The sequence below is a fragment of the Mustela erminea genome, chromosome 14 (assembly GCF_009829155.1).
Source record: "Mustela erminea isolate mMusErm1 chromosome 14, mMusErm1.Pri, whole genome shotgun sequence".
Taxonomy (NCBI): domain Eukaryota; kingdom Metazoa; phylum Chordata; class Mammalia; order Carnivora; family Mustelidae; genus Mustela; species Mustela erminea.
The window spans coordinates 51,508,425-51,523,450 of record NC_045627.1 but is presented as its reverse complement, the minus strand read 5'-3'; the positions used below and the strand labels follow the sequence as shown (position 1 = coordinate 51,523,450).

Genomic DNA, 15,026 nt, shown 5'->3' with positions numbered 1-15,026 from the left:
AGGACTCAGAGGGCGCTCACCAGAAAGGCTAGGACGCTGGTCAACCGCAGCAGTTCTTCCAGGCCAGTTAGTAAATTGTCGCTGCCCCCAGCCTCCCTGTTATCTGGTACCTGAAACTTCAGGCCTGGCCCAGCAGGACCTCCTAGGCCTGCGGATGGGCTTAAGGCTCTGCCTGTTCTGATGGGCCCTGGTCCCTCCACTCCAGATTTTGGACCCCACCCAGTCAGCATGCATCAACAACTTCTGGAGAAGAGAGCCCCTGAACTGAGGAGCAGCGAAAGGTCTTTGAAATTAGGAGAGTCAAATGGAGAGAGGTCTCTATCACTCTAACAGGACCGATGGCTCATTGAGACAGTGTGTGCCCCTTATAGGTTGGGGGGTGCAGAGTAGGGGGACGGCAGGAACGGTCTTAGACTCAAGACACCCTGGTATCCAGTCCTGACTCTCCCACATTGACCTGTGTGTCTCTGGGCATGCGCCTGGGCTCCCGGCCTCAGTCCCGTGGTGGGGAGAGTCCCCCTCACCCGCCACCCCTGCCCAATGCAGGGAGGTTGGGCAGGAAAAGGACCTGTGTAGGATGAGTGCCCACCAGCACCAAATGAGGCCTTCCCCCGACAGCTGGGGCTCTGGAGACACCAGCACCTTCTAACTTGGTGAGGTCACAGGGCCGTGTCCTGGGCCGCCTGCCTGTGAACAAGCTACAACCTACCTTGTCCCAATTCAGTGTGGAGAATAAGCAAGCTCTTTCCCAGGGAAGGCCTCCCAGGGGATGGTTAAGGAAAACATCCACCCTTCAGTACCAATGATCAGATCATCAGTCCTTACAGATAGAACATTTGGACTCTGAGGGGGCGAGCTGAGAGGTCCTCAGAGATCACCTAGCCAAACCTTCTCATTTTCCAGATGAGTTTTTTAAAAGGCCCGAAATAGAGGAAGTGACTTGCTCACGAGGCCGCCCAGGCTGTCAGTGGCCCATTTGAGACTCCCACCCGTGGTCCCTTGAGTTAGGGGTCCCCTGTGCTCTTGGCTCTGGACGAGGCTTCCTCACTTGATTCTAAGTTAGTCCCTATGGACGGAGGGCAAGTTCTGTGCACAGAACAGGGCTGGGCCATGCCAGAGCCAGGATGGCCCTTCCATATTGAGGATGATGGAGGGAAGGGGAAGGACAGACAAGAGTTATTCAAGGCACGGTGAAGGGCTGGGCAGGTGGGGCTGATAGGTGTGGGGCAGCTGCCCTTTACTGCCACCGCTGCTGACCGGGTGCATAGTCACCCCCTTGGCCTTGGGCCCTGCTCAGAATGTTCTGGGGGGTCAGGGCAGCTGTGTCAGGGATCTGTCCTCTGTCATGTCAGCATGCCCCAAGGACCAGAAGGGACCAATGGGGCTTCGAGCTGAGCCTGTCTGCTTTGCCACAGGCCCTGGCACTCTCTGCTGTCCTGCCCTGCTCATTTGCATCGACTCCACGGCCCCTCATGTCTTTGTGGAATCGCAGAGTCAAGAGGCTTCCCTTTAGGCCTGCCAGGTTTCTCAGCCGAAGTTCAGAAACATTTTACATGTGGAGTGCACTCAGCCATTAAATAAACTTGGCCTTTCATTTGGGAAGGAAGCGGGACTGACACGTGGCAAGGGCCTCTGTGCCAAGCATGGTGCTTGCGGGGCCTCTGAATTTTCTACCTGCCCCCCTGGGGGGGAGGGGGTACTGTGGGTCTTAGGAAAGCGTCGAGGCTCTGAGAGTTAAGGGACCCAATGTCACTGGTCACATGAAGTTTGAGCTTCGCTCCAAATGACCCCCAGATCCCTGTTCTTTTTCTCTTTCTTTAGCGGTCTTTGAAGTCTCAAGAATGGACTCTTCTGGAAAGATTCCAGTTAATAGTCCTTGGCTGCCAGGACTAGGAATCTCTGGGGTCTCTCTGGCTACCTAATAAAGATTTGTGATGAAAACCTCAGGCCCTCCTTCCTTCCTGTGTCCCCCTCCCCTGTGACCCGGAGGACAGCATCCGAGCTTAGAGATCCGGGAGGAGCAGCGCCAGAAGGATGTCGCATCCCCTCCTTTCATTCATTCGCAAAGGCTGGGGAGCTGCTCCTTCCCAATAAATTCCCAGGAAGCCGCCCATCAGAATTGGGTAATGGGGGCAGGGCCTGGGTACGTCTGGGGGAAATGAGGCCACGGAGCCCTGGAAAAGGCCAGGGTCACCCAACATCCTGCCCTCCCTCCCCTGTGAGGCCCTATTGTCCTCCCCAAGCTCCCAGGCTGGCCCGCCCTCGCCGCTGCCGCATTCAGGAGCTGGCTCTGAGGCCCATTCTGAGTTAGTGCTATTTGTAGAATCTTCTTAAAATACCACAACAGCGCCATTCACAGAGCGTCTGCATGGCCATCGATGGTGTAGGCTGGAACAAAGCTCTGCTGTGCTCGGCATCCCGTCTGGGCCCTGCCGGAGGCACCCCTCTACCCCACTGATGGGGGTGCTGGGGCTCTCCCTGTCCTGGGGGTCCCCAGGCAAGGCCCCCGGGGTCTAGGACGGACTCTGGTCTACTGCACTGGTCCGGAGTGGGCCCCGGGCCAGGCTGGCCGCCCAAGGGAATGCCGGACAGCGTTCGGCTCCCCGTAAATGATTGTGTGCCCATCCCAGCGGCCACCACCCCCCAGCAGCCCAGGTCTGGCCAACCCTGTCCTCAGGCCACACGCAGGTTCGCTCAGGTACAGTTAGGTGGACTGATGAGAGTGAAGGATTGGGGCTCATCAGGGAGAGACCCAAGAGGTAAGGCTTTTGTCCAGAATCAGGGCCCTGGTGTTCTGGCATTTGCAGGGGCTCGTGTCCTCCCCATCCACAGCAGGGACCTCCCCCCTGTGCTTCTTGCCCCCGACCTCAGCAAAACCCATGGAACATGTTAGCTGGGCTCCTATTAGCAGGCCAGGAGCGGAGTGGGAAGTGTTTTCTCTGCAGTTGGACCCCCCAGCAGCCTTGCCAATGACCGTGTGCTGGGCAGCTGTTTCCAGACATTGAACCTCTAGGCCCTCTCTGACAGGGCTGCCCAGAGATGTTCAGCCAGACCTTCCCGTGTCACCTTCAGGACATGGGTATGGTGGGAACCCCATCTGGTCAAGGGGCTTGTCTCAATGTTTGTCTTTCTCCATGGGCACCTAGCCATGTGTTGCATAGAAAAATCAGACCTTCCTCCAAAAGGAGGAGCTTCGCTATCCCAGCTGTGCCTGAGGCCTAGAGCCCACAGCGGACCTGCTGTGTGTCTGGTGGTTACTGGAGGGACCCCCTCGCTGCCCAGAAAGGCCTGGCAGGCCAGGACCCCATAACTCCCTCTCTGGGCAGCTGTGCTGGGCAGGACTGCTGTCCAGACTCCCATGATGGGTTTTTAAATGTCCTTGGCGGTTCCCCGACAAGTCCCTAGTAACAGTTGGTCATGCAGGACACTGGACCACTCTGACCAGTGATGGGGTCATGACACACAATTGCAGCACCAAGTGGGACTCTTGACAAGGGCCCTGTGGTGCCAAGCTGGACTGATGCCCAGGATGGTTTGGGAATTCTCATGAAGCACCACCACGTAAAGAACAGCAGCCCCCCCTGGTGTGGATGGTGGCCAGCCCAGGGCTGGAGCCCGGGCAGGTTGAACTGGAACTTTACCATCCTGGGAGAAGGCAGGATGCCCTGGAGAGTGGAGCCCTTCCTCTGAGACAGACAGGCCACCGTCATCCCCTGCCTGCAGCCATTTAGGCAATGAGCTTGGCATTTCTGTACCTCAGTTTCCCTATCACAAGTATGCAAGTATGGGGCTTGCTGTGGGGTGAAGCAGGGCAGGAAGCCCTGAGAGGTTGTAGGAGTGGAGGTTTTGCTCCTAGTCCTTCCAGCTCTGCTGAGGGAGAAGGACTAGACACCAACCACATAAACAAGGTATAAAATCCCAGCTCTGGCTCTCTGCCTGGGAGACCTCGAGCAGTTTTCTTCCGTAGGAAGTGGAAAGATGAGTACTTCGCCAAGGTTGTCTGAAGATTTAAATGGGAGAACATGGAGGCCACGGTGTTGTGCGACTCCAGGACCTGGGAGGGAGGGAGATGGCCAAGATTCACATAAACTGTAATGTGAATTGGTGCCACCAGAGGGCGCCATTCATTTAGACTACAATGAGAGTGGCTGCCTGAAGGGGGGTGGGGGGATGCACTTGGACTATGTGAATAAAAATAATAATGATGATGATGATGATGTGAATGTCATTCTCTGGGATGACACTCATTAAACCTATCAGATGAATGGCTGCCTTCAGAGGATTCCATGCTCTTAGACTACCCTGTGAATGGCAGCCTCTAGGAGCTGGACTAGGGAGTGCTGCTGGTTGGCAGAGAACACATTTAGCTTCCATCCTTGCAAGACTTCTGACTTGTCTGGTTGTTTATACCTGGCCTCCAGGAGACACGTAGCTTATAAAAAGTGTTTTTGTTTTTTTTTTTTAAAGAACTGGAAGAATTTGGGTGAAAAAAGTGGAGGGAGAACATTAGCCGAAGCCCTGAGCTCCCACACACCTGCTGGTGGTGGGCCCACATCCAGCTGGGCCTCACCAGAGCAGCCCGGCAAAGGAGAAGAGTACCAGTGGGAGATCCACTGTGTCCATACTAAATTAAGGGAATTTCTCCTGTGCCCAACAGATTCTGTGGCTCAACAAATGTCCACTTGAGCAGCTAGAGCAGGCAGAAAGGAACTGGGAGGTTGGGGTGAGTGTGCGGAATTAGGTGAGTAGAACATAGATGTGGAGCCCCATCAGCCCCGGTCACTTCTGTGCCATTTGACAGGTCCCTTTCCCTGAGCCGACCTCTGCACTCAGCCCTTCTCTCCAGCCGGCAGAACTACTTATAGGCCTTTGGCTGTATTTGCTGTGGGCCACCTCCAGGGAGTCCTCCAGACCTGCCCCTCTGTGCCCACCTGGCCTTGGCCAAGGAGCCCAGCTTGTTTGGGAGAATAGAAATTGTTATCCGGGGAATACTGCTTCCCCTACTCCTCCAGGCTGCTGGAGGGAACAGAGCTGTCCGCAGGCCTCCTCCCTGCCCCCCACCCCCACCCCCACCAGAGAGAGTTACCAGTGCCAGTGAGGTAGAGGTTTTGTGATGCAGAACAAGAGAAGAGGCTGGTGACCTCCATGATAAAGAGTGGAGGGGCAGGGGAGGAGCAACCTTCCCTCAAGTCGATCTGCTGCCAGATTCTGGAGTAGAGAGCAGATGTCTTTGTTGTTGCTAATTTGTCTTTTTGGGTTGCTTCCCAATCTGTGGCTGACTCACCTGCCCTGGGCTCCCTGAGGACCCGCTCTTAATTTCTGTTGTCCCCAGTTCCTAGCATGACACCTGGCAGGATTCAGGTGTGCGGTGGAAGGATCCCAGAGTGTCCTGCATGGTGGGTGGTTCTCAAACACCTGTTCTGAGGTGTAACCAGCACCTGGAAACAAACAAGAACTTCTCCGGGTGAAAGGAGAAATGGGATGTAGCTGCGGGCTGGCCGCCTCTTCTTGGTATCAGCGGTGAGAATCCAGGCCAGGCCCTTGAGCAGCCGTCAGTCCCTGCCCTCTACCCCAGCCCCTGCCCTGTGATGCCAGTCCAGGGGGCCTGGGTGTGGGGAGCTAAGTGCCAAGAGAAGGGCAGAGATCCCCCCTGAGTCTGTGCTTTTCAAGCAGCGGGGCTTGAGCCCAGGTGGGGTTCAGAAGGAAGGGGATGAGAAGGGAAGCCACCAGCATTTTGAAAATTGGTGCTTATAATTACAAAGTGATTTTTATTTATTAGATTTTGTCTAAAGGGTACGGTTTCTGGAGACAGTGAGCAAGGTGTGGTAGGACATGGGATACCCTCTCCTCTCTCTGGCATTGGGCCCAGTGCCTGAAGGTTGATCCTTTAACCTTATTCTGCACTTCCTCTGGATCGCTACCAACACCAGGACAGATCCTGAACCCAGGCACTCCTCAGCTCCTGTACCCCTCCCTGCCCGGCCTGCATCATTGCATCTCCACCCTGGATACCTGCCCCCACCTCCTACATACCTCTCCACTGACTCACACCCTCCTGGGTGCACTGAGCCCCACAAAGGACCTCAGTACTTTTCCTACCCCAGGGCCTTTGCAGTTGCCACCCACCTTCAGCCCTCTGTGCCCAGACCAGATCAGTGCAAGGAAACCAGCCCCTCTCGTCACTTAGTGCTCTACTCAGGGGCCCCCTCCTCAAGAGGGCCTTTACTGATTGATCCCCTGCTTAAGTAGCAACCCCACTCCATCTTGCCTTAGTCACCCACCTTGAGCTTGTCTCCTTTTTTGTCCTTTGTCCCTTCCCCCAGGAATAAGCTCCAGGAGGGTGGGGCTTTGCCTTTCCTGTTCACCCACATACCGCCTGCCTGGCCACTACCCCTGTGCCAGGCATAGAACTGGCACAGTAGGGTCTCCCCGAGTATCTGTTGCTCCTTTGAAAGGAAGAGCCTCCCTAGCAGTGCTGCACAGGTCGGGTCCTTCAGAGCAGGTGGGGGAAGGAGGGGAGGGAAGCGAAATCTCCCGGAACCACCCTTGACCAGTGGGTAACTAGAGCCAATGGGTAGCTGTTCCCCTTTCCTCCCTGGGCTGAGAGTGCATGAGGTGGCAGGATGGAGCCCCTGGGCCCCCAGGGCAGCCCCTTGCTCCATCTCACCTCCTTCTGGGCTCTGTCCACTTCTGCGGTTCCCTCCCCACCCTGCACCTCTCCCCGGGTAGCTTCCCAAGCCCACCAGCACCCGAGCCCTTGTCTCAGGCTTCGGTTGTGAGGATCCCAGGCAGAGAGTGGAGTTAGTCGGAGAGGGCACTAAGTAGCAAGAGGAAGTAGCAAAGTTTCCAGTTTCTGCCCTAAATAACAGCTCCCATCAGCCCGCAGCTCTTTGCTCACTGATTGGACAGATGTGCTGATGCCCTCACCGGAGCAAAATGTTCCGTCAGGTGTAGGAGAGGTCCTGGAGGCAGCTCGTGCCCAAGGAGGCGAGAAGGGAGCCTGGGGAGGGTGGGACCCTGGGGCTGGGAGGGGACGGGGTGGGTGTGGACTGAGGAGGTGTCCTGGATGCCCGGCAAGTTTCCACCACTCACTAGATCCCAGGGCGTGGGAGCCTTGAGCACTGGCCTGGGCTTCTCCTGCACACTCTTGTTGGGAGGGGTACAAGCCAGTGCCGGCATTAGCAATGGGGTGGGGGGTTGCGGGGGTGGGCAGCAGGGACTAGGAGCCCCCCAACCAACCCTGCACGCAGACCTTGGAGAGCTTGGATCCCGGGGTTTGTAAGGAAGGTAGTACTGAGTAGGCGCTTCATAAATGTTAATTCCCATGTCCATCCCTAGAATAATGAATTACACCATTATTTCCTTCAGGTCACTCAGCATAAATTGCATTTTTCCCATTCTAAGTGTCAGGCGCCCCCCCCCCCCCCCACCGCCAGCCGCCGCCCCCCCTCCCCCCAAGCAGCGCAGAGCCGGCTCTTCCTCTGACAGCCAGCTGCTGCATTGGAATACAGTGCTAGTCTTCACTCGGGTTTTTTTTTTCCCCTCTCTCTACATAAGTTATTTTTAAAGGAGGGTAGGGTCAGCTGGCCCTGGCCTTACCGTCAGCAGTGTTTTCCGGTCCCAGCCATGCAGGCTTCCCCCGCAGGCCTGGCTCCCCAATGGTGCTCAGGAGACCAGAGCCAGGTGAGCCCAAGGTGTTGGTGGCAGGTGGCCCCGTGGACACAGTTCTCAAACTACAGGTCTTGGCTGCTACCCCCCAAGACCTCTGGAACGCTTCCTAAACTTGTGATGGCGGTTTTGTGTGTGTTTGTGATAATGGTTCAGGCCAGCCCTCCCCACCAGGCTGTATTCTCCAAGAGGCAGGGACTCTTGGTTTTGTCACTGTCATGTCCCCAGCACATGGCACTGTGCTTGGCACATGGTGGACCTTCAGTACTATTTGTGGAAGGGAGAATGGGATAAGGGCAACTGGGAGTGGGCGAGGGGGGAGCCGTTAAGGAAGGTGATGGAGAAGTGGGGCTATTTGAGCTGGGTCTTGAATGAATAGGAGTTTACTGAATGTGAAAGTGGAAAGGTGTTCCCAAGAAAAGGGAACAGCCTGTGCAAAGACAGCAAGGCATGAAGTCCATGGCATATCCCAGGAACAAGAAGTGGGGCAGAGTGACTGGAGTGGCCGCTGAGATGGGGGAGTAGCTGGCTGACCTGAAAAGCTTCGCTCAGCTGATTACAGAAGAGCACCAGTGGGAAGCTGGGACACGGCCTGAAGGCAGAGGAGGGAGGCCAGGGTGTGGAGTTCTTATCAGGGAAGGGAGAGGCCTGACCTGAGTTTCAGAAAGGACCCTCTGGCCAGGCATTTCCCAGCCAGCCCCACACTCTTCCTTCACTTCTGCAATCGTCTCTGTGGGAAAAATCACAGTCCTGTTCTCCCACGGGCGCTGCCTGGGGCAAGGTCGGTTGGATTCCCTAAAAACCCCAGCATCCCCAGAACCACAGAAGATTTCCCAGGGAGCGCTGGTTTTGAGAAATGAAACTCCGCTGTGCGATGGGTTGGCAAGAGGGGAATTTGGCACTCAGACCATTTGGAGGCTATTCGGGACATTTTCCTAAGTTAAAAGTACTCAAGGGGCCCCTGGCTGGCTCAGTCGATAGAGTATGTGGCTCTTGATCTTGGGGTTGTGGGTTCGAGCCCCACGTTGGGTGTAGAGATGACGTCAAGATACAATCTTTAAAAAAAAAAAGTACTCAAAGAACAGGCAGGTCTAACTTTTCCAAGACCAAACACAAGAACTACCACCTTGCTTAACAATAAGAAGAAATCTTATCTGTGTCCATAACACACACACACACATACTCGCGCGCGCACACACACACACACACACACACACACACACACACACACACAGAAGTGTCCTTAGGGAGGAGTAAACCTCTCTGCCCCTGAGCCCCTTGCCTCCTGTCCTGAGTCAAGCCCAGGCCCCTGTGCCCCATGTTGCTGGTCCTTGCAGACATGAGCTCGCACAACCACACCCCTGCGTTCCTGTGACTCTGACAAAGGGCCGCATACTGTTCACAGTGTTTTGTGCTTTCTCTGTAATAATGGATCATCCCCTATCACCTCTCCTGCCACCTTTTTTGCGGGGGAGGGGAATACATAACTTATTTAATCAGTGCATTATTTATGTGACCTGATAGACTGTTAAGTTGTCCCAGCTTATTGTTGGAGCCCTCTTCCACACACGAGTGAATTTACCCACAGAGAAAATTCCCTTGAAGGAAGGGATTGCTGGCCATTTGAAATTTTGATAGATGTTGTCAAACTGTTCCCAAAGAGATGCAAAATTCTGCTCCTACCAACATGGTAAGGGGCCCCCTCTGCTTGGTGCTTCCAGGTGCAAGCCCATCCCACCCCAGTGAGGCCCAGCGGCCAGTAACCCTCTCAGGCCATCGCCTGCTGAGTGCGCAGTCTGCGGCCCACCCCTCATTGCCCCCATGGCCGGTAGGTGATGTGAGGCCTCTTTCTCCTGTCACTTTATAGTAAATTCTATTGTCATTTAAAAAGAGGTTAAGTAAATTGTGTTGTCATTTAGTTTTGCCTTTGTTAAAGATTTTTATTTATTTATTTGACAGAGAGCAGCAGGCAGAGCGGTAGGCAGAGGGAGGGGAGAAGCAGGCTCTTAGCTGAGCAGGGAGCCCAACATGGGGACATGGGGCTTGAGCCCAGGACTCCAGGATCATGACCTGAGCAGAAGGCAGACGCCCAACAACTGATCTGCCCAGGTCATTTAGTTTTTTAAAATAGATAACATGGATCATATTTCAAAGGGCAGAATGCCGGTCTCCCTGTGCCCCCCACTTCCCTCCCAGGAAAAGCCACTGCTCCCAACGGAGTCTTCCAGTGTCTCCCAGAGATATCTTGCACATACTCAAACAAACAAGTATCTCTTCTATTCTTCTTCCCTCCCTTTCTGTGCAAAAAATGGTCACATACCATGTTTCTCACCTGACAGTATCAAGCGGAGAACATTCTAAATCTGGGCATTAAGCACAGCCTCATGGTTTTTAACCCCCACGGAGCGTCCCATCTGGGGACTGTCTGTCCCTCTCACCTTGGTCACTTGTCTTTTCAGTTTCTTTTCTTCGCCATGCAAATATTTTTAACTTCTGTGGAATAAAACTTTCTTTTGTGGTCTCTGGTGGTTTGTGTCATCTGTGGAAAGGCCGTCCCCAATTTGGAGATCACAGAAAAGTCCTTCCACCGCCCTCGATCATCATGCTTCTGGGGTTTCATTTTTCATCTTGAAACCTTTGGTCCATGGTGGATGTTCATTTTCTTATAAGGTGAGCTATAAGGATCCTACTGGGTCCTTTTTACCCAGGTGGTTATCCCTTTGTCACGCTTCCATTTATTAAATAACGTCTTGGCCTTGCCCACTTGAAATAACTCTTGTTTCCAAACTCCAGTGCATGTCTGAACCTGTCTCTGTTCACGTACTGAGGGACCTGGCTGGTTTTACTTACTGTAAGTGGATCCTTGACTCCATTTTCATAAACTGGCCTCACTTCTTTTTTTTTTTTTCTTCCAAAATGCATTTGCTGTTTTTGTTATGAACTTTTAGAATCAACTTGTTTAATTTAAAAGGAAATGCTACGAGTGTTTTCTTGCGTTGGCAAGAAAACACTCGTAGCATTTCCTTTTAAATTAAACAAGTTGATGTACAGATGAAATCAGGGTGAATCGGTATTGTGTTATGTGGCTTTTCCTACTTACGTGATGGGATTTCTGTTTCTTCTAATTTATAAATAGCCTGTGGTCTGTGTATATTAATTCTGTGTCTGGACACCTTGCTGCATTCTCTTACTGCTTGCAATCGCTTCAGGTCCTTGATAGCAATAGCAATGATAATAATAACACTATACCTTCCCCCCAGCTTTTATTGTTTGATGCTCTTAATCCAATCTGATTGCTCTGCTGAAGACTTCCAGGAAAATGGGAAGTGACAGTGACAGTGGTGGGCATGCTCCTATTGTCTCTGGCCTTGATGGTGTCTCTCCATGCAACACAGGGCTGGCTTTGCTCTATCCATGTTGAAGAAGGGTCCATTTGTTTTTATTTAATGTAAAATTTCCATCAAAATGGATGTTAAACGTTGTCAAGTGCCTTCTAAGGTTTTTTCTTGGAGAAACAGATTTAAGAGAGGCCAAAAGGTACCTGGGGGACCTGAGCCTTTCCTCCAGGCACTGGGGCATCTCTGAGGTTCTACCCTCTACCTCCCCAGTCTCCTTTTTCTCTCACGTTTACAACCATAAAAGGGCTTTCTAGAAAGGCAGAGGTGGGTTGTTAGTCGTTTCTCATCCCCTGGCTGAGGGCTGCTGCCACTGAGGGCACACAAGACACAAGACTGTCTCTTTGGAACCTAATCTCATAGGTGACATCTGTCACTTTTTGCCATTTCTAGTCATTGAAAGCAAGTTACTCGGTTCAGCCCACATTCCAGAGGGTGTGAGGACAGGACGTAGGGTTCACTGGGGGCTCTCTCAGACGCTGCCCACCACAGGAATGGAAGCAGGAGGACAGGTCCTCAGCCTGCAAGCGTAGGGAGTGAGCGGCCAACACTTCAGGGGACCAGTCGGGGTGCAGTTTCCCCTTGCTGATCAGGGCCACTGCAAGATGCCCTCAGGCGTATGACCTCAGACATCTTACTCAGCCCCTGTTTTCTCATCTGCAAAGTAGCTGTCATTGCTGTAGCACCTTCTAGGGTCATTGTGAAGCTAAAATACTGAGCTAAAACATGCAGTTTGTAAACAGAAACCATGCCCAGATTATTGTATAGACTCAATAAAACTTGGATGTTGTCTGAAGTGAGATTGCCTATCATTTCACAGAACTTTCCATGTGTCCCCACAGTGACCACTGCCATTCAGTGTGCTCCCCCCCTTTTCTAGACACGGGACCAGTCCCTGGAGATACCGGCCAGACCAAGGGAGGCATGATCCGCTCCCATGAAACTTACCTCCTCTCATAGAGACACAATAAACAAGTAGACAGAGAAATAAGCTAATTTCCCAGTGTGATAAGCTCTACAGAGAAAAGAATGTGAGAGTAATTGGGCAGGATGGACAGTTACTTGACAGAGGTTCTCGCCCAGGGAAGGGGAGGGTTTCTGTAATGACATCTGAGCAGGGGTGTGAAGGTGCAAGGGAGCTGGCCCCACAGAGAGTCTGAGGAAGAGAGAGTCCAAATGGCTGATGGCAGTAAAGGTGGACAAGTGGGGGGACATGAGGTCAGGGAACCTGAACCCCCAAGGTCACAGGAGAGTTGGATTTTATTCTAAGAACAGTAGGCGTTCTGAAGAGTTTTAGGCAGATGTATTTTGTGCTTAATTGGCTGCTTTTCTTTGTTGAAGGGATGGATGGGTGTTCACCCTGGTTGGACAGATGGATGGGTGGATGGGTGGGCGGACAGATGGACAGACAGATGGACAAATGGGGGCAATGGGCACATGGACAGGTGGCATCAACACTAGCATGGCCTCACCAGAGTTTCGTGTCTGCTGCCTGCCCCAGCCCTTTAGGAAATAACTTCAGAGCTTCCCATGGTCCAGGGTCTGATACCATGTCCTGGAAGGAATGAGTGATACAGGAGAGACAGCCAGGCTGGACAAGGGGGCTGTCTCCAACTCTCTTTGTCTCCAGGATGGTAGAGACACCATAGGGATGGCAGCTGATTTCATGGAAAGAGTCCCAGACAGCTAAATTCAAGTCCTGACTGTGTCAGCCCAGTGGCCCTGGGCCACTGGAAGCCCCCGGGGCCTCGTCTTTCCCGTCTCAGCAGGGATGGTGGTGGCTTACAAAGCCTGTGCAGGTGGCATGCCCAGCTCACAGCTTCCTTGTCCCATTCAGTCCCCACCAGAACCTCACCAGGGAGATCTGGTTAGGGGCCTCATTTTCCCGATGAAGAAATAGAAACCAAGAGTCTGTGGCCAGTAAGCACTGAAATTCTCAGGCTTATTCCGTGTGTATTCATTGAGTCCCCACCAACCCACCGAGGTGGGCTTTCCGAGTCTCCAGTTGGTGAGGACCCTGAAGCACAGAGTTCGTGGGGCTGGGGGTCCGGCCCTGTGCTCTCGGGCCTTAGCTCGCTGGGAGGACCAGATAGACTCAGTGGCAGGCCTGCTGGCAGAGGCCCTTGCTGAGCTCTGGGCAGGAACACAGGGGAGGGAGTGCAAGGAGGCTGGTGCAGGGCACCTGCCTAGGGATTTCAGCAGTGTGAAACCCTGTGGACCCTGCAGCCTTGGGAGGGCCCCCAGCAGGGGGTGCAGAGGATCCAGCTGGCCTGGCCTCCTCGCCCAGGCCCCACCCCGGATAGTCCCGGCTCTGGGGCACTGAGAAGTGCAGAAGTTCCCTAAAGGAGGCCAAAAGGTCTTGGCCCAGTGCCCTCGGCAGAGCCAAGCGCACAGGCGGCCACAGCCCCGGCAGCCCAGCCCCTGCCTGACCACACACCTGGCATTGGTCCCTGACTCGGCTGTGCCCAGCAGTTGCTCCTGTGGCCACAGCCCCCAGTGGCCACACCATGCCCTTCTGCCCTGCCAGGCATCTGAGGAGGAGCAAGCGTCAGCCCAGGGGTAAGTGGGCAGCCCAAAGGAGCGCAGGCTCCGGGGACACGAGGCCAGGGGTGATTAACCCTTGAAGGGCAAGTGGTGTTGGGTGACTCCAGTCAGGTCAAAAGAAAGAGCGGAGACCGAGGACAGGAACCCGAACGGCGGCTTGGATCCAGGTTGGGGTCAGCCTGGTATGGGCGGGCAGGGATGGGCCGTGAGGCAGCCCTGGAGACTGCAGACAAGCCCAGCTGGCTCCAAGGCTTTGCTCTGAGCTGCAACCCTCACCCTGCCCACATATAGTCTCAGAGAGTCTGAGGGTGGAGGTTCTCCCCTGCCCTACAACCCCAGCTTTGAGACTGTCCTGGAGCCACCAGCCCATATGGCTACCAAACACTTGAAGTGTGGCTAGTCAGGGTGTGCTGTTCGTACAAAATACACGCTAGATTTTGAAGACCTTATATAAAAAAGGGATTAAAATTGTCGGTTACAGGTTGAAATGAACACATTTTGGATGTGTTGGGATAAATACATTATTCAAAATAATTTCACCTGTCTCTTTATACTTTTAAATGTAGCTTCAAAAACATTTAAAAAATTACATGCAGCTTGCATTATGTTTCCACTGGCCCACACCGCCTCCCACAGCTGTGTTCCCACACTTGGCGTTCGCCCCTCGGAGTCCATCAGCGGGGCCTTCCCTGGGGCTCTCCACTCTCCTAGGTTCCCAGTAGAGAGACAAAGGGCTGAGGGGCAGGTCATCTGTTGCAGTTACTGTCACCTTTAAATAGTGATTTATTTTTTAAACAGTTTTCCATAACTCCTGGCCTAATATAGATAGTTTGATTAATTACATCAGCATGACTATCGTTTTCACCTGAATGTCATAAAATGTGTCCCCTACACTACGGTGGTTTAAAAAATTGCTTTTGTAAATACCATTTACTCTTTTTTTCTTTCAATTATAAACGGAATGGTTGAGATATGGGGGTTCCTGTCCTGGAACCCCTGCCGGGATCTTCTGCATTTTGGAGTTACCCCCTGTCCTCCAAAGCCCCTTGCAAGGGTGGAAAGAGAGAACTCAAGCACAAAAGGAGTTTCTTAAATTGAGGAGCTCAGAGGGGAAGAAAGGCCGGCTGGGAACAAAAAAAGCAGGGCTGAAGTCCTGGAAGGGTCACCTGGGGTGGGTCCCTTGGAACAGAGTGGGGACAGGATCAGGAACCAGTCTGCCCAGGGTCCTAGTTCACTGATGTCACAGCTTGGACATGCTTCTAAACATCTCTGGGCCTCAGTTTCCTTTCCTGTAAGATGGGGATCACGGCACCGCTTCCTTTGTGGGTGTTCAGACGGGATGCTCACCCACTCGTTGATATCACACCCACCTTCGAGCGAGTGCTTTGTGTGCCCTTCACCTTGGTTCTGCTGCAATTA

General features: G+C 53.4%; 1 protein-coding gene across 9 annotated transcripts in view; it reads left to right on the top strand.

The window, feature by feature from the left end:
- ARHGAP22 (Rho GTPase activating protein 22) overlaps nucleotides 1-15,026 on the top strand; it is a 166,074-nt gene that overhangs the window by 116,148 nt on the left and 34,900 nt on the right. The window contains exon 1 of one of the 9 annotated variants that reach the window (XM_032312008.1): nucleotides 9,772-9,777. The exons of 6 other annotated variants lie outside the window; for them this stretch is intronic. Coding sequence is in view for 2 of the 3 variants with exons in the window: in XM_032312006.1 (XP_032167897.1) it covers nucleotides 13,571-13,622 (52 nt within the window). In the remaining variant the exon portion in view is untranslated. Of the gene's footprint in view, nucleotides 1-9,771; nucleotides 9,778-13,402; nucleotides 13,623-15,026 lie in introns of those variants that run through there. 2 more of the 9 variants (XM_032312006.1, XM_032312007.1) reach the window with 2 other exon arrangements.